Source organism: Cannabis sativa, chromosome 8 (genome assembly GCF_029168945.1).
Source record: "Cannabis sativa cultivar Pink pepper isolate KNU-18-1 chromosome 8, ASM2916894v1, whole genome shotgun sequence".
NCBI lineage: Eukaryota > Viridiplantae > Streptophyta > Magnoliopsida > Rosales > Cannabaceae > Cannabis > Cannabis sativa.
This window is the reverse complement of record NC_083608.1, coordinates 40072350-40091707: the sequence shown is the minus strand read 5'-3', so window position 1 is coordinate 40091707 and position 19358 is coordinate 40072350. Positions and strand designations below refer to the sequence as shown.

General features: G+C 36.9%; 2 protein-coding genes across 2 annotated transcripts; both read right to left on the bottom strand.

Annotated features, from left to right (window-relative positions):
- Positions 1–50: 50 nt before the first annotated feature.
- LOC115700648 (uncharacterized) lies at positions 51–5985 on the bottom strand. Its single transcript, XM_030628266.2, has 18 exons — positions 5699–5985; positions 5431–5548; positions 5142–5329; positions 4920–5027; positions 4565–4629; positions 4332–4437; positions 3669–3752; positions 3284–3430; positions 3064–3192; positions 2708–2775; positions 2157–2190; positions 1986–2070; positions 1637–1704; positions 1417–1530; positions 1298–1333; positions 1089–1175; positions 540–631; positions 51–406 (listed from the first exon to the last, which is right to left on the bottom strand). Exons 1-18 carry the CDS (start codon positions 5837–5839, stop codon positions 310–312), a joined length of 1767 nt encoding a protein of 588 aa, XP_030484126.2. The 5' UTR covers positions 5840–5985; the 3' UTR covers positions 51–309.
- A 3320-nt stretch (positions 5986–9305) lies between these two features.
- Positions 9306–12892, bottom strand: LOC133030613 (uncharacterized). Its single transcript, XM_061103411.1, has 2 exons — positions 12863–12892; positions 9306–11303 (listed from the first exon to the last, which is right to left on the bottom strand). Exons 1-2 carry the CDS (start codon positions 12890–12892, stop codon positions 9306–9308), a joined length of 2028 nt encoding a protein of 675 aa, XP_060959394.1.
- Positions 12893–19358: the final 6466 nt, after the last annotated feature.

Below are 19358 nucleotides of genomic sequence, written 5' to 3'. Positions count from 1 at the left end.
ATCATCTCATGATCACAAAAATCTTGTTATGATGATGAAACCTTGAAACGTTGACTTGATCCCTAATTCATTAAACTTTAAGGCCACACATTGTCTCTCACTTTAATGATTAGCAATGCAATTTTATGGAGGTCGACTCCACACCAAAATAGAAAGTGGATTGGTGTCAATAAATACCACAACATGTAAATGGTTGAATTTATATATATATATATATATAACTTTTTTCTATAGCCATGTCAGTCCTTAGTTATAAGAAGCTATAAATGGAAGCCCAACATTCAATTGGATGTCATCCTTAAATATCCTTCATAGCTCGTAGTCTAAACCAGCCCCATATTTCCAAGCCTCAAGACGTCGTATCCACTGATATCTCAACTGGGGTGAAAATGCACTTAAAAATGGCCTTGTAAAATATGCAACGAGTGAGGATACATTTATAATGAATTGCAAAGTAATACACTTAGAGCTTAGAAGGATCATTTAGGTAATTTTAATAACATGTAAATTCAAAACATGAGGGCGGACAAAGAAATTACCTAATTACAGGCTCAGCAAAGGTTGATAGAAAAGTATAAAAACCTAGCATAGCAAAATGACCAGACCAATCAAGAAGTACAGGAAAGCCAACCTGGAACACAAAAGTGAAAATTTATTAAATAACATGATTATTAATCCACTTATAGAAATAATAATTAGACCAATTATTTCTTTTTTGGTTGAAGCAATAGAGTACATGAGAACGTGCATCTTATTAAATGCGGACAGTTTTAGCTGCTGCATCTATTCAAAGGGGGTTTTTTTTACCCATGACATACACTCATGTCATAAGGCATATATATATATATTTATCAGTTGTAAACAGGCAAGGAAGATTGTGGTAAACTTTATTGTTAGCTTGTGCTTCCATAGATCATTCCAATGAAAAAAATGCTTTTAATATTTATAATTTTTGTCTATGTAAACATATTAAACCAAGTAAAGTTACCTTTATCTTAGATTTAGGACAATTCAACATAATGCTACTGTCATTTCATTTATTCATGAATCATGCATAACAAAGTAAAATAATTACAGACTTGTATTACCTGTGCGAATATGGAGGGTAGAATTTGAGGTTTGGATATCATAACTAGGCCTAGTGTTTTGGCAAGAGGCCCGAACTGTACAACATCCTGCAAACATTACAAATTTTTATTGAAACTCAATTTTTAACAAAAATAACTGTTCAACTTACTACTTATAATTCAACCAATTGATTGATTGGGATTGTTGGATCTATCATGGTTAAATTAACCTGAAGAAATGGTCGTAACACCGGATCGCCCAGCCTCTGAAGAATAAAAATAGTCAGGCAACAGCAATGGATACACTAGCATGCCATTGGTAAAGAAATCTAGCAAATTCTAAGCTAACCTGCATACTCTGAAAATTGGCATGTAAGAGCTCATTTATAAAATCTGGTGGAACATTAGACAGTTGCTTTGCTGACATCGCTTTTTGAAACAACCACGAAGTACTTAAATTAGGCTGTAAGTTTCACATTGTCATTCAAGTTGTTATACACCCCTTCTGGAGTAAAAACACAGAAATAAAAGAAAAAGTATTTGTACTAGGACAGAAAACAGCACATCACCATGTATGGATTCAGTAGGGACAAGTTGTACGAATCAAGAAAATTTCCACTGACTGCTTCATGTATACCTTTTGTTAAGTAAAACAGAATTTCCTATTAGTGTTCTTCTGGTAACTGTAACATTTGTATCAATTATCAATACATGCTGAAGCTTGCACAAAAAAAAAAAAGCTTGTTTTCTAATGTAAAGGTGCATTTCCTATGCCCAGAATTTAGCATTACTAGTTAAAAGAAGAAGAGGAAAACAAAATGAAGATAGTAATAATATTCTTCTATTTCGAGATGACAACTAATGGAAAACTTTCCCACCCCAATCATAAATGAGTTCACAAACATAAAATATAAATACCACTTGAGAGTCTGCCAAGATGCCTTGTCAAGCTCCCAAAGCCACCGAATGAAACAGGTGACTGTATGCCACTGGCGTCACCAAACTGCAGAGAATGGTATTGTAACACTTGCATTCCTTTTGGCATGTAAGCATAATCTATTGGAGGTTTTTGAAGTATAGTTACACCACCTGTAATACACGATTAAAAGCAGCTGGCAGTGGGCTGCAGAATTGATGATCCCTCGTTAGGAATTGAGATGAATATGGCTGGAAGAGAATAAACTGCTATAAACAATATATGCATTTTCATAGCGACAAAATGAATGACCATTCAAAAGTAGCAAGAATAATAAATCGAATTTTTCTACTTAGTAATGAAAATGAAAATAGCATATTATGAAACAAAGCCCTGAATAATCAAATGACCATAATCCTTCTTATTGGAAAGCTTTTAATTATCTTTAGCATATTTTTCTAAGGTCTTGCTTAGTTGTATTTTTCACTTCTATTTTCTATTCATAAAAGTGAAAATTTCAATAAGCATGCTGTGTGTTTGAATTTTTGACTCAATATTTATACATATATATAAAACCAATGAGAGCCTAAATATTGAAATACTATAGAACATGAATGTAGTTTTTGCTTAAAAATAATTTATTCAATTCACCAAGATTTTGTTATGAGTTATCACAAAATGCATCATAAGCTTATTGCAGTTAAGTGAGTTCTTGCAGGGTCACCTGTCACGGTATGTTGGGAAAATGCCATATATAACCCTCTGAATCTCCAGATTGTCGAGAGAGACTCCCTATAGAATAAAAATATATGCATGATCTTTAAAAAGTTGTGTGGACATCAGAAAAAAAGTAGAAGGATTCTACTAGCTTTTATAATCTGTAGAAACTAGTTAAGGGTTATTGCTTAACATTGCGATACAAGTCACTCTTTGAACTTGAAGGACCATTGATTCCTTTGGTGTAGATGAGGACACAGAATTTGGAAAAATTTAAAGAAGCACAATATGTAACACCATCAATATAAATGACTAAGTAGAACTGCGAGAAGCAAATGAAAAAACAAACCAGTTAGAACTGACCTGATAATCCTGCATTAGCTCCCAGTATTCTTCTAACAGTTCTTCCAGTTTAGGTGATCCAGGTTGGGGATCAATGTAGGTGAACATATAAGTAGTACGATCAGTAGGGCCTGAACCAGCAGGAAAGGCCTGAAACGTTTACTGTTCAGAAAAAACTAACAAAAAAGTGTTGGGTCAAGGTGAGGGACAGTTTTTTGTGTCTTTTTTATATCATAGCTACCTCCCAAAAGCATTGGACTACTGAGTTCCCAACCTTCCTTATTGTTGAACTACTATATATAACATCACTTGTAGAATTACTACCAAAACCGCGAGCACAGGATCCGACAACAAGGCAAACACCATCTGGCTTCCTTCCACGTCTTATCTGCGTGATAGAACAGAAAAAGGAATGAATTTCAATATTCCAAGGAAAGGAGAAATAGCATTGACATAAATATCTGCTTGAACCATTTCAACTTAATATAAATAATAAATATCTGCTTGAACCATTTCAACTTAATATAAATAATCATTTTTCCAATGTGATTTCTAGGCTGTGTTACAGTAGAGGAATTGTAAACTTAGGTAGACACATCCATCATCAATTATGCATAGTTACCTACCTGTTTTACAATAGGTGAAAAGTTCCCCGTTGCATCAATTATGAGTTTAGAAGATAAAATGTTCCCATCAGCTAATAATGTAACCTGTTGTGAAATGTGTGCAACAAATATCTAAGTCAGTTCTCTATCAATGTACAGATATTAAAACAAAAGAAAAATAAATAAATGGGTTTAATCACATAAAAAATTCATTTTTTATTTTGAATACAAGGATGGTAGGAATTAGTGAATTTTGGAGCCTAATTACTTGTATGCTAAAAACAAAACTGATCCCCTCAAAAATTTACCCAAACAATAGACAGAAGAACACTCATAATAACCACAGTTTGGCATATCTAGATCACATTTTGGCACATATTTCAAAATCTCCATCAAAGCTAATTGATTGAGCTAAAGGTTTTCATTTGCTTTCAGTCAAATAACCAAAATATAAAGGGCAGTAAACTTCCAGGTTGTACTACACCAGCAATGACACTTCTAAACATTGTTTCTACTGCTTTCTTGTCCTATCCCTCTTACATTCTTTTAACATTTGGAGATAAAAAAAAAAGATTCTTTCAAGGTGATATAGTGTCAAGAGGACTCGTTAATTGTCAAACTTATCAAATACAATAAAGGAAACTGTTAAACTACTTTAACTCTTTGGAAGTGCTAGAAACTCACAACTGCATCATCATATACAGATATGCTGGACAAAGTGCAACCTTCAAAGATGACACCCCCTAGGGAAACAAACCGAGTCTTCATTATCTCTATCAGTTTTGCAGGCCTGTAAACAGAGAAGGATCTAAATTAAAGCAACAAGTTCAACAATTGACACAACGCTTCTTGCCACTTTTATAACTCATATAACATACATTGCTTATTGCTTGGAAAGAAGAAGAAAGATAACTTACAATATGCCAAGATGAAGAATATCTTCAACCCAGATTTCGCCCTTCCCTTCAAATCCACATCTGTTCTGTGCAGTTAATGGAAGGCCAAACAAGTGACAAAAGTAAGTGGAACACCAAACTCTGTGCAGAATTCATAGGCTAGTCTATTCAATTATGCAACTTCCCATCAGATGAAGCTCTAGTCAAGTGCATTTGAGACACCACATACCATGTACTAAGAGTCAACAACTACACATGACGTTTTTCTTTAGTGTATTTCCACACTTCACAGAAATTCCCCAAGACTAAATATGGCTCATAGCAAACTTTGCTGAACTTGCATTCAATTATCAATTTAAGAACCAAAGGAACTTACAGGATTAAATTTTGCAGCAGTAATTTCTTCAATGTCATCTTCAGCTAAAATTCCAACTTTGACAAGTTCTAAGAGCTCTTTTCTTGAGATGTTCCATTCCTGGTCCCTCTGATCAATGATTACCAAAACATCATAGACATCACTTACAAAACACTTGACTACAAATAAATTTTTATTTGCCAAAAGTTTATACACAACAAGCTTCATATCTTATTGCATTACCCCTTTTAGAACGTTTTTCTCCACAATGGCCACTCGGAGACCTTTGGAACACAATGCTGTGGCAATGAAAACTCCCAATGTCCCTCCACAAACTATCACGTCAAACTTATCTAGAGCTTTGTTAGCTAGCTCAGAATTGGAAAATAAACCGGGATTCGTAGAAACAACTTTCTGGGGTTCTTGTACAACTGGAAAATATTTATAAAAAACAATTAGAAACACAAAACTTTCAAAATGCCAGGACCCAATTTCAAAGAAGGGAAATTAAGCAAACAAATATGTTTCTGACCTGTTTGAGCAGAACAAATACCAGTCCAGAGTTGGTCCAGCCTTTTTAAGGCACTATACGAGTAAGCTCCTCCAGCTCCACCAACTTCCCCACCAACTGAAATACTCTCCATTATTCTCTACAAAAACAATATTGGGAGATTCATATGTTAAACCCCTTCATAATACTAACTCACCAGTCACCACCACTAACTAAAAATACAAATACAATACAATAAGAATAATAAACGAAACTAAAGGTGGAATTTGAAGAAGGAATGAAAAGGTACCTGGGTTCTAGAGGCTTGCATTTTAAAGCCCAAGCTTTTGCTTTTGGTAGCTCTATGTCTTATGCCATGAGCATGGAGCAGGAGATTTGGTCTTGGGTAAGATAATAACCCATTAAATGATTGGAGGTGAAGTAATAACATGGCTTCTGCTCAGGAGTTTTTCTGCTCAGTCTTCACCTGGCCATAGCTACTTAATTTTATGGTAGAGAAGAATTGAAGTTTGAACATTTTGCGTACCACAACGGGACACGTTAACTATAACTACCATACAGTGAAGTGTCTCTCGGTATCAACAATCAAAAGTTCTAATAGTATTTCTCAAAAAAAAAAAAAAAAAAATCAAACAGTAGAAAGGGTAATTTGCGGCTAGAACTTTGAAGTTTACAAGCATGACAATGAGGTTTTTTGCCACCGAGCTTATAAATAGTTTAATGATGTATAGAAGATGAGATTTGGTTTTTCGGACTCTCCACGAAAAAAATACTTATTAATAAAAGCGACTCGTGTACTAAGACTTATTAATGTCTCAATCACGTAAAAAATTCTTTTCTTTAACTCTATTAATTGCTACATACATCTTTAATTATTACTTGCCGAAAACTTCGGTCGACATTTTAGTGTTTTTATTGAGAGTTGTAGGAAGCTTTTTAAAAGATGAAATCATAAGAAGTCTCGTGATATAATGGTATTTAACAAGAAACACTTCACATCCACCACCCCAACATAACGACCCAAAGGGACTAGAAGAAGAAGATGTGACTTCTCCGATGGATGTTGAAGGAAAAGGAGATACCAACGACCGTGAGTGTACAAAAGATGATTTTGAAACGTATGACGAAGATATCTGTACAAAACTAGTGGCATTGAGGCAATAAGCTGCTAACCATGAGACTAAGTTAGAAGAAAAGAAAGAACAAAACAAAAGAATGCAAGAAATATTGATCGTCCTGAAAAAGACGATGGAAAATGTAGGCATTCATGTGTACCCAACTGTTGTGCCATCTGTGCATGAAAGGACGGGGGAATGACCTTCTCAGCCCGAGGGAAGCCAAAGGCATAAGGATAGGGACCCTAGCTCAATCAGGTACTCTTCTGAAAGACCAACCCCTAAGGTGAATCCTAGGGTTGTACCTAAAAGAAACAAAACAGTCTGGGACCCACCAAAAATTCATTTTGATCTCCCAAAAGGGAAAGGCCCGCGGAGGGGTAGGTTTCCCAAGGGAAAGACTGGCCCCCAAGACCGTGGAGATCGAAGGAGCATGTCTGTGCACAAAGAACCAAGGGAAGAGAGGGGGTTTGCCAAGAAAGACCCCCCAGTCGACTTAGGAAAAAGGCTCAATGCAAAACACGGAGACCTCATGAAACGCCTTGACCAGAAAAAGAAAACTACTCCAACCTCAGATAGTGTCCTAAATGAAGGATTTTGGCTGAACTCACTATCCTCTAGAAAGACATAGAAAGAGTCTCCCGGAGGCAGAAGGGAGATGACTCAGAATTTGGCTGTGAGGATAAGGAGCCTTGTGCCAGAAACATACTCGAAGCAGAGCTCCCAAAAAACTTTAAAATGCCTGAAACAACTTTGTACACAGGTGACACAAATCCAAGTGATCACCTGTCCTGATTCAACAGAGTCATGACAGTCTTAAGGGTTAGCAATGAAGCCAAATGTTTATGCTTCCCACTAACTTTGGGAGGATCCGAAGAATGGTTTAAAAAAGTTAGAACTTGGGTCTGTGAATTGTTGGAATAAGTTGTAAATTAATTTCAAAAGACAGCTCGTTGCAGTCAGAAAAATAAACCTCGAAGTTAGTGCCCTGACTAACATCAAGTAGCTAACCTTGGAGACCTTGAAAAATTTCAAGGAGGAGGCTTCCAAAATGAAGAAAGTTGATGAAGAACAATAGTTAGCCCTGTTGCAAGCTGGTATCCAGACGGGGACTCCCTTCTAGAACGAACTCCAACAGGAAGGTGCGACCAGCCTTTAAGATTTTGAAAAAAAAAAAAGCTCAGAAATACATCAATTTGGAAGAGGCCCAAATAATAGCTTTTGGAGGGTATTACCCTACTGGAGGCCCTGGGTATGCTTCTGGGATGCAAGTTCCCAGGGGGGTGCTTCATGCCACCCCTCAAACCTATGGGATGCCTAGTGTACAATTACAAATGCCATTAGGGTATTCTCAAAATCTTCTCGTGGCACCAACTCACTCTAATTATGGGTTGCAGAATAATGGCCCTACTCCAGGAGCATGTTTGCAGTACCCCGCTCAGTCTGCTTCACTTGCGGCAAGTGCAGCTATAGCTCCCCAAACCTCCCAGAGCAAACGGTCATCTAAGGGAAGCACTCGAAGTGAGAACAAGAAGACAAAGAGGCCATCCGGATACAACCCTTAGTATACCTAGTATACTAAGTTGGTGGATACTCAAGAACATGTGTACGTGGCTACAAGATAAAAACATTCACTACCGAAGGCCACCTCCTTTTTTTCGAGATAGTTTATGAAGAGATCCCAATAAAAGATACAAGTCTCATAATGATATCGGACATACAACCAATGAATGAAAAAATTTGAAAGATAAAATTGAGAGCCTAATACAGCTAGGACACGTGTATGAGTGGATAAGAAAGTGTTTGCCCCTCGTTTGCCACATATGATAGAGGGGCAATCCACAGCTCAAGCACCTCATAGAGCTCAAGCTCCAGATGTGTTGGCTCCTCTGGTAGCACTCCCACCAAATCAAGGGGTACCACCCAAACAGCCACCTAGGCCGAATGGGAGAGTACTACAATCTGCGGAAGACCCCATATACGGGGCTCAACCCCAGGGCCGGCCCTGAAAAAAAGTGGGCCCAAGACGGTTTTAGTAAATTAAAAAAAAATGGGACCTTTTGTATATGTATTTTTTTCCATGTATGTAATTTTAAATAAAATTAAACTAATATTTAATAATATAAATACATTCCAAACCAATAAATCATCACATAAACTTTTCAATGTATTACTTAAATATTATACGTCTTGCATTTTTAGATGCAAAAGTATTAATTAAATTTGCATAATCAAGTTTTGCAACTAAATCATGTTCAATGGATAACATAGCTAAATCGCTTAATCTTTCTTGAGACATGGTTGAACGAAGATAAAATTTGATCAAGGTCAATTTGGAAAAACTTCGTTCTGCATGGGCAATGGTGACCGGAATAGTTAGAAAAATCCTATAAGCAATCCAAGCATTTGGATAACTACCATCCACTTCTTTTATATAGCTCAACACATCAATAACTCTTTTGGTTTCTTTTGGTAGACTTTGACGCAACATATATAACTCTTGGTACAGGTCATCATTGCCAAGGTCTGAAATCTCACCATGCTTCATTAAGTTTGTAAGATTGATACAAAAATTCCTCAAAGTGTCATCATCTGCAGACTTTAATTTCTCAAAATCAAACAATAGTCCAAAATTCTCCTCAAAATTCTGAAATTGTTCGAACCTAGTTGATCAATAATTTTTTTTATTAGCTATTATGGTAGGAAGTGAAATATAATTTTAAATAAAGTACTATAAAAGTATGCATACCTGGTTTTAAAATGATGAAATAGCTTGACCGATTATGCAAATGACTCTGCTGCTGATTGTGTCACCCCCTCATTGACACTTTCATCAAATTGCTTTTTCCTGTAAACTTTTTGTTTTTCAATAAACACGGGTTCAACTTCCATCATACTTGCAATGTCAGTAGCTTTAGTCAAAGCATTCTCAAAACCAGTTTCTCTATACTTTTGAAGAAATAAAAGTAGAATCTTTAACTCTTTGATAGCAACATCAATTTGCATATCTTCATTTTGTAGGATCTTGCTAGCAATATTAACAGCAAACAACAAATCATACCAAATAACCATGCTCACCAAGAACTCAAAATTATGAATATTATATGTTGCTAAAGTCTCAGCATCACTTCTTGTTTTGGCATCTTCATTACTTTCTGCCAAGTAATTTAAAGCTTCTTTTATTTGTGGAGCTTGGAATCTTATTGCTTTAACACTGTCAACACGACTTTGCCAACGCGTTTCTGATAATGGCTTAACAGTGAGACCAGGTACATGATCTCTAAATACTTTCCATCTTTTTGTAGAAGCTGAAAATAATGAGTATATTCGTTGTACCACACCAAAAAGAGATACAGCCTTGGGACAACAATGAGCCATATCAGAAAGTAAAAGATTTAGAGAATGACAGGCACAAGGAGTGTAAAATGCTCTAGGATTCATTTCAACTAGCCTAGTTTGTACACCTTTATTCTTTCCTCTCATATTAGATCCATTGTCATATCCTTCTCCTCTTATATTATCAACATCAAGTCCAAGAATATTCAACGCATCTAAAAGTTCATTAAGCAAACCAAGGCCTGATGTGTCATGAACTTTTATGAATCCTAGAAAATACTCATCAACAAATATTGGACTTTCTGAAACATTCACACATCTTAAAACAAGAGACATTTGTTCATCATTACTTGCATCTGGAGTACAATCTAGTATGATTGAAAAATATTTTGCTTCTTTAATTCTACTAATTATCGAGCTTTCCACCTCAGTTGCCAGTAGTTGTATCATTTCATTTTGAATCTTGTGACTCAAATAATGATAATGAGTCTCACCTCTTAAAATACGACGAACATGTTCTTGCATAGTTGAATCAAATTCAGCAAGTAATTCTATAATTTGTAAGAAATTCCCATTGTTTTTCTCATATAGTTTTTCACGATCTCCTCGCAATGCCAAATTATTTTGCCCAAATCTTTTTACAATAGCAAGAATTCTCTCTAACACTTGTTTCCAATATTTTATCTCTTGATTAATTTGTTCTTCTAAACTTGCATCAATTGTTAACTTCATTTTCAGTCGTTTTTCTAATTCCACCCAACTAGCAATTGACTCAATATGTTGTGTACTTCGTTCATGACTTTTTAATCGATCAGAAATATTATGCCAGTCATTAAAACTTCCCTCAGCTAAAAAACCCACAAAATGCTTCTTTGTTGCAAACAATTTACAACAAAAACAAAATACTTTATCTAAAGAAACTGAATAAATCAACCACTTCCTATCTTGTTTCTCTCCATTTGGTAATTCTCTAATATAATGCCACGAAGAAAAATTCCTACCGAAAGCATCCCTAGTAAACTCATCCTTAATGACTCTTTTTGGACCTCTTTCAACTATAAAATTTGTCATATTAATATGACCAATCCTATCCCAATTTCCTCGATCATCAATATCAAAAGGAAAGTTGAATACACCACTTGAAGTTTTCTCATTCTCATTCACTGTTTGATTCAATTCTTCATTTTCATTCACATCACTTGAACTTTTCTCATTCTCATTAACAGTTTGATTATGTTCTTCATTTTCATTCACATTACTTTCATTCTCATTACTTTCAATATCAAATTGATTCTCAATGTCATTCACGACAAAATTGTCTACATTATTTGTATTAAAATACTTATTAAGAGAACCAACCTGACTTTTTTGCAAGACTTCTTTCCTTAATTTCTCCTTTCTTTTTTGAGCTCCTGAATTGTAGTTGTAATTTCTAATAGGACCCTATAAAAATTGCAAAAAAAAAATTAATGATATGAGTACAATAATATGATATAGACAAGACAATGTTTATCTTATTATTACAAAATATATGATATAGCAAAATATATGGTATATCAAAATCATAAAAAAATACAAGACATAAGTCACATAACTTTAGAAATAAAAGGGAACCACTAAAAATGAGTTTTTTTTTTACTTTTGCAAATAAAATAAAATATGTATATCAATATATGAGCAATGCAATGAAAATCAAATGGTGATTATTTTTTATGTGAATTGATTTGTGACTATGAGTGAATCAATAGTGAAAAAAAAATATGTTATGTATGATATGAATGAATATAAACATACAACAAACAATTAATATATTATTATATATGATTAATTAGACATTCTAACTTATTTTTTTTTCTTTTTTAATGGTCTATTTCAAGCACTTTATCAACTCTCAACATAAGGGGCAATTCAACATTTAATACAATAATCAAGTCAAAATGAGTTAGGAAAATAAAATTCAATATTCATTTTAGTTTATCTCTATTATCTATACAACATCAACAACAACAATAACAACATATAAATACTAAACCAAAATACACAAAATGCTATACTACTACGAAAATTTCAAAGCAAACAAAATAATAATTAAAAAGGAAAGGAATTAAATAAATATAGCAATTGATCATAAAAATTAATAAAATATTAACTTTAAAATAATGAAAAACTTACCATTATAATACAAAGAGATAGAAATTGAAAATATTGTTTTTTTTCTTATAATAGGAGATAGTTAATGAGTGATGAGGATTGAGGATGAGGAGGATAGTTGGTAAATTGTAAATTGTAAAGGTGATTTTTTTTTTTTTTGAGAGATTAGAAATTTAGAAGAGAAAGAATGTTAGAGAAAGAACTTAGGGGGAAATAATGGAATATTGAGAATTTGAGATTGAGAGAGAGAGAGAGAGAGAGAGAGAGAGAGAGAGAGAGAGAGAGAGAGAGAGAGAGAGAGAGAGAGAGATGAGTCATGAGAGTGACTTTTCAGTTTTTTTTATTTTTTCCACGTGAAGGTTGATATTGGAGGGTTGGTGGGTGGAGGTGTATTGGGCTAGAATGGGTCGGCTGGAGGAAAAAGTGTTGCTGGGCCTAATTTTTTTTTTTTAAAGGCATTATATGGTTGGCTGGTTTTGGGCCCTAAGTTGGAGTGGGCCCTAGGCACGGGCCTAGTTCGCCTAGGCCTAGGGTCGGCCCTGCTCAACCCGCAATAAGTTGAAACGCTATGTCAGGGCCCTTGATCATGATGAAGAAGTTTAGGAAGTGAACCAGCTACCGGCACAAAGGCCTCGTCTCATGGATCAGCCTATAACATTCACAGAAAAAGATGCTCAGACAATGCTCTTCCCACATCATTATCTGTTAGTGATTGAGACTCATATTGCCAACAAGATAGTAGCTCAAATCTTGGTAGACAATGGAAGTTTGGTGAACATTCTATTCAAAGAGGCCTTCCTCGCCATTGGCCTCATGGACCAAGATTTGTCTTCGAGTTGTTCCCAACTAACTGGATTCAACAGAAATTCCCTCATCCCCATGGGAAAGATACGACTCTCGAAGACTCTATGCCCAAACTCCCCTCAAAGCACATTCGTTGTGGTGGATTGTCCATCAACTTACAATGCTATAATGGGACGTCTGGCCTTGGTAGATTTTGAAACGATAACTTCAATTTGACATTTATGTCTCAAGTTCCCTACCCATGCGACAGGAGTAGGGACTGTCTGGGATAATCAATGAGAGGCTAGGAAATGTTAGAATGTAGCCGTCCAACAAACTGTCTTGATGTTTCAACAAAACAAAGAAAGAAACCCACTAAGGGTGGAAGATGAGTTAGAACCCTGGATAGGAGCTGAGATTGCACTCGAACCCATGGAGGAAGTGGAAGAAATTCAAATTTATGAACAGGATCCGACAAGGGTAATTTGTGTTGGGAAGGGCATTGATCCCAGCAAAAGGATTGAAATAGTGGACACCATCAAAGAATCGGCAGATACCTTTGCATGGAGTCATGGGGACATGACTAACATTAGTCCAAACGTCATCTTTCACATTTTAAATGTTAACAAAAACATGCCTGTTGTGCAGCAAAAAAGATGTCCCCTTGATCTGGTCAAATCAGAGGTTCTAAAACAAGAAGTGGACAAGATGCTGTCAAATATCTTCATCCGAGATGTTTACTACCCAGAGTGGTTGACTAACCCAGTTCTAGCACCAAAACCCAATAGGACATGGCGAGTATACATTGAATTCATGGACTTGAACAAGGCATGTCCCAAAGATTATTTCCCATTACCCTGAATTGACCAAATGGTGGATGCCACGTCCAATATGAGTTGTTATCTTTCATGGACGCTTACTTTGGTTACAACCAGATTAAGATGCACGTGGCTGACCACGAGTGTACTAGCTTCAGGGCAGATAAATGGGTATATTGTTACTTGGTCATGCCTTTTGGGCTAAAGACTGAAGGAGCAACTTACCAACGACTGGTTAATTGGATGTTCAAAAATTAGTTGGAAAGAAACATGGAGGTTTATGTAGATGACATGCAAGTCAAGTCCAAAACCAGTAAGAACCATTCTGACGACCTTAAAGAATGTTTTAAAGTAGTAAGAAAGTACGGGATGAAGCTCAATCCCAAGAAGTACACTTTTAGAGTAAAGCTAAGAAAATTTCTAGGATTCATAATCAACCGACGAGGGATAAAAGCTAAACCCAAGAAAATACAAGCCTTGCTAGATATGCCCTCCCCCAAGAAATATAAGGATGTGCAAAGATTAATGGGAAAGATAGATGCCTTGAGCCATTTCATCTCCAATTCCATTGACAAATGTATCCCGTTCATTAATATATTAAAGAAAAGCCAAAAGTTAAAATTGACCAAGGAATGCAAGGAGGCATTTAAGAGATTAAAGGAACATATGACCAAACCACCAATTTTATCCAAACCAATGCAAGGGGAAAATTGTACCTTTATTTAGCTATCTCTGAGAATGTTGCCAGTGCAACCTTAGTTTGTGAGGAAGTTAAGAACTAGCATCCTGTTTATTACGTCAACAAACGGATGATAGGAGCAGAAGTTTGGTACCCTTGATAGAGAAGCTAGCCTTCTGTCTACTAGTAGCATCTTGGAAGCTATGACTCTACTTCCAATCACCTTTAATCAAGGTCTTTACCAACCATCCACTTTGATAAGTTTTGTATAAGTCAGAGTCCTTAGGGAGATTGCTTAAATGGGCAATTGAACTTAGTTAATTTAACATTCAGTACCTCCCGCACATTTTGATTAAAGGATAGGCCTTAGCAGACTTCATTGTAGAGTGCAATGAAACTGAGGCAAATACTAATATGCCAGAAGTAATTGCACCCACCTGGAAAGTGTATGTGGATGGGGCCACAAACGAAAGTGGATTAGGAGCACAACTAGTGATGATATCTCCAAAAGGGTTCAGACTACCCTGCATTTCAAATTCCCAACCTCTAACAATGAGGTAGAGTATGAGGCCTTTCTGGCACAATTGAGATTATCAAAAGTTGTGGGAGCCTATCCCAATTGGTTGTTAATCAGGTTCTGGGGGAATATCAAACTTAGGGAGAAAATATGACCTCTTACATCTCTGCCGCAAGAGAATCGCTCCAAGAGTTCAAGAAGTAAAAAATTGAGCAGATGCTAAGGGAGAAAAATGCACATGCGGATTGCCTAGCAAAGTTAGCTTCAAATAAGGAAGTAATGAGACTAAGGCTAGTCCCCATCGAGTACCTCCCGGAGCCAAGTATCCTAACCAAGATAGAGGTCAGATTCACTGTTCAAGAGCCCAGCTAGATGGACCCAATTATTAATTACCTGACCAAGGGAGAGTTGCCACAGAACAAGGCAGCCTCTATAAAAGTTCAGTAGTAGGCTCCCCAGTATCTCACAATTTATGGTATACTCTACTAGAGAGACTTAAGTATGCCTTATCTCAGGTTTGTTTCTCACCTTGAAGCCAAACAAACAATGAAGGAGATTCATGAAGGATTTTTTGGGGACCACATAGTTTGTCTAAAATGATTTTGAGACAAGGGTACTTCTGGCCCATTGTGAAAAAATAATGCATAGACTATGTCTAGAAATGTGACCCTTGCCAAAGTTTTGCAAACATCTCGAGGGCCCCCCAAATGGAATCACATCAATAACGAGTCCATGGTCATTTGTAGTATGGGGCATTGACCTTATTAGGTCTCTCCCAGCGAGAATGGGTAGAGTCAAACATGTAATAGTTGTTATAGACTATTTCACGAAGTGGACAAAGGCCGAGCCAATAAACTCAATCAATGCTAAAAATACCCTAGACTTCGTGGTTAAAAACATTGTTTGTCGATATGGACTGCCCCAGAAGATAGTCTCAGACAATGGCAAACAGTTTTACAATGATTAACAGAATTATACGAAAAATATGGAGCCATCAAAAGCTTTTCTATGGTTGCAAGACCACATGCAAATGGTCAAGTAGAAACTATGAATAAGATATTGAAGGTCACACTAAAGAAGAAACTCTTGGCCTGTGAAAACAATTGGCTTGAGGAATTGTCGCATGTACTCTAGGCATACCGAACCACTACCCGGAAGACCATTAGACATTCTCCATTTTCTATGGTATATGGATGTGAGGCAATGATCGTGGTAGAGAGTACAATTCCCTCCGACAGAAGGACCGCCTACGACCTAACCACTGATCGTGGGAGGAGTCATAATACGTTTGGTCGCATACCAAAGGAAAGTGGAAAAACACTTTAATTCAAAAGTTAAAAATAGGACGTTCTCAACAAGAGACGTGGTTCTAAGAAGGGTTTTTCCCGCCTCACAAGACCCCGAAGTGGGGGTATTAGGCCTGAACTGGGAAGAATTTTATGAAATCAAAGATGAAATAGGCTTCAAGACTTATAAGCTCAAGCGTATGAATGGGTTCGTGATCCCAAGAGTTTGAAATGCTAATCATCTCCAAAAGTACTATCAATAATTAAGAGTTTGGTATTTAATTTCATCTCTAGTTTTTCGATTAAAAAAACCTTTTGTGAGTCAAGTGAACAAAAAAAATATTATGTAATCTATTAACCTTTTTCAAATTGTAAGGACAAGCTTTGCAAAGTAACTCTAAGAGATTAAACTATTTTAGTCATAAGGGGTAGTGCATAAGTATAATGAAAATGCATAAAAATATTACTCTCATAATTAAATGTCAGAAAAGGAATATATTAAAATAAACCTTAGGGAAAGGCCGATAAGAATGTTTCCCCAAATTAAAAAAGATTAAAAAATTACAAATGAAAACTCCAAAAGAAAAAATATATAGTATTTTGGCTAGACAAGGAAGCTGCTCTAAGCTCGCAGAGGAAGACGGGGGCCCAGTTTTTCAGCCAGCTTGGCATCTAACCTCTTATTCTTCTCCAGAAAATAGGCCAAGATGGCTTCAAGATTAGGAAGGAAGTCGAGACGAGGCTCAAATAGGTTGGACCTCCAACACATGAAAACTCCATCTTCATAGTATTTTACACAGTGCTCGCATATCACTGGGGTCAAAGCGGACTTTTGGAAGACCTCTCAGCATCTTGTTTAGTTGAGTCCCATATTCGTGAAGTTCATTAAGCTCCACAGACATTTTGGCTATAGATTAAAGATTAACTCGATAAAGTTCCTCAAGCTTACTCAGTTTGGACTTAAGCTCCTCGATCTCTGTCTAGGCACTACACACGTCCATGTCATGCCAATTTTAAGCTTCACGAATAGTAGACTTGGCCTCATCTGCAACCTTCTAGTCTTATTCCCTTAACGCCTTATTCGCCAAGACTTTATCACTGGGCACCTCCATTTGCTCGTCGATCACCTTGAGCTTCCTAGAGCACCTCAATAATGTCGCCTTGAGCTGCAATAGCATATCCTTGATCTATTAAAGTCTTGGACAGGCGGCCAGCTTTAGCAAAAAAAAAATCATTTTGAACGCCACCATTAGCAAAATAAAAATAGCAAGTAAATAAGTAGCAAGATGTGTAACGACTCACTGAGGTTAAAGCCCTACTCATATCCTGAATTTGGTAGATTGGGTTAGATGAGGCGTAGGCAACAAATCTTTTTGTAGGAAGATGGACTGATTTGGAATCAAAGTGACTCATCATTTCTGATGCAAAGGGAGCTAAGGAAAACCCCAGGAAGTTAAAGAACCAGTCTATCATGGGATCTAAGTTTAGGTCCCAGACTTGGCCAGTATACTCCCCCCGGAGAGGACCATCTCAGTTTTCCATCAACCATATCCTCAAAGCCTCCGCTTTGGCGTTTCCTTTAGTTTGCTCATCTACAGCAAAATTATGCCTGGCTATCTAGGGTTGCAGGTGAGCATTATCTGGGTGGATATGAGTTAAAGGGATGGACAGGACACCTGGAAAAACAGTTGCTTCAGAAGGGATCTCCGAGTCATCAATACTCTAAGAAGGTGCCCTAAACAATTTAAGTTTCTTTGAGGACCTAGAATCAATGACCAAGTCCTTCTTCTTGCATTCCAGTGGGGTTGCTTCATCCTCGTCTATGCAGACCACCTTTGGGTTAGAGGGAGCATCTTTTTAGGCACCCCTGGGAGTAACGATGACCCTCAAGAAGTCTAATGATGGAAGAGTATCGCCACCTCTGGGACTGTCCAAAGCATCTAGCATGGAAAAAATTTTGTCCATGGGTTTAGCTATAGACAACAAGAAACATGAGAAATGCACACGTGGTAAAATCCAATGATAAAGCAAATGAGAGGAGCTAATCCTACTCTTATGGCCAAATTCTTCCTTAATAAATTCATAAATTATATTGCTGGTGTCGCCATCTCCTAAAAGTTATCTAAAGGGAGAGCCAACTCGAAGTAATGAAGGAAGAATGATCCAGGATAATTAGGACCGGAGGGCCTGACCTCATTTGGGACCTACCCAGAAAATCTCCAATATTTTAAAAGTACAGCTCTTTTTCCCTATAGCCCTACCGAGAGTGAGGCATCTGTAACCTAAACAACCTCCTGTCAAAGTGTTGGCTTTTTACATGGCATGCTTTTAGATCTTTGATCTTCTTTCTCTATATATGTCTCATCTTCTTTTCTTTGATATCTCTCCTTTGTACCTACCATTGATAAGTTTCAAGCTTTTAAAAACTTTTTGATTCTCATGTTAGATTGTAATATTTTTGGTATTTTGATCCACGTGATAGTTTTTGAATGTATAATTTGTGACTTCTTGATGGAAAAGATACAATTTTGACCTTCGTTTGGATTGTCGACTCTTTGAGTCATAAAGAACACGAGGCACATATTCGAGTTCAAAAAAAACAAACATTTGGATCCAAAACTAACCTTGGCCAGCCTTGGAGGTCTTGCTTGAGACATGATCGGTCCTAAGACTTAATCATGGGAGTTGGTCAGCTCTTGGGTTTCACCCTATAAAGCTAGTCGATTCATGCCTGTTTTTGGTGACCCTGGACAGTTCTTGGCTGAGTCATGGGACCTTTGCTGACCCTTTCAAGGCTTTGGAACCATGGTCGGCCTGGGCCATGCTCCTCCCAAGATCTTGCAGGTCAAGGTCTTGCCAACTTTGGAAAGAGGAGGCCAGCCTTTGGAGGTGGAGGCCAGCCTTTAGAGATGGAGGCCAACCTTCGAAGATGGAGGCCAACATTTGTACACCTTTTTTCTTGAAGAGGTCAGGCTCCATTAGTCGAACGGAAGTTCCCTTGGTCTGAAAGTCACATTTTGGCCTACCAGCTTGTGCTTAAACCCTGGCCAGCCATACAAGCTCATCCTGGCCGGCCTATAGACTCCCTTTGGCCAACCAGACATAGTGGTACAGCTCCTTGACGGGTCACTTAACTTCTTTCACTTGCTGCTTGACAATTTTTACCTTATAAGGAGACTTTGTTCTGTTATAGGTAAGGTTGTATTCCACATGTACTCTGTCTTAACTTACATGGACATGCCACATCAGGTGGACAAAATTTAG

Bases quoted from the DNA above. Each gene is read 5' to 3' on its own strand.
- LOC115700648 (XM_030628266.2), bottom strand. From the start codon at position 5,839: ATGTTATTACTTCACCTCCAATCATTTAATGGGTTATTATCTTACCCA. The intron at 1,176-1,297 runs GTTAATTTAACC...TAATGTTTGCAG, and splicing joins TGTTACGACCATTTCTTCAG to GATGTTGTACAGTTCGGGCC. The intron at 407-539 runs GTAATTTCTTTG...ATATTTTACAAG, and splicing joins TTTGCTGAGCCTGTAATTAG to GCCATTTTTAAGTGCATTTT.
- LOC133030613 (XM_061103411.1), bottom strand. From the start codon at position 12,892: ATGGGGATGAGGGAATTTCTGTTGAATCCA. The intron at 11,304-12,862 runs GTTAGTTGGGAA...CAATTTTTATAG, and splicing joins GGGAATTTCTGTTGAATCCA to GGTCCTATTAGAAATTACAA.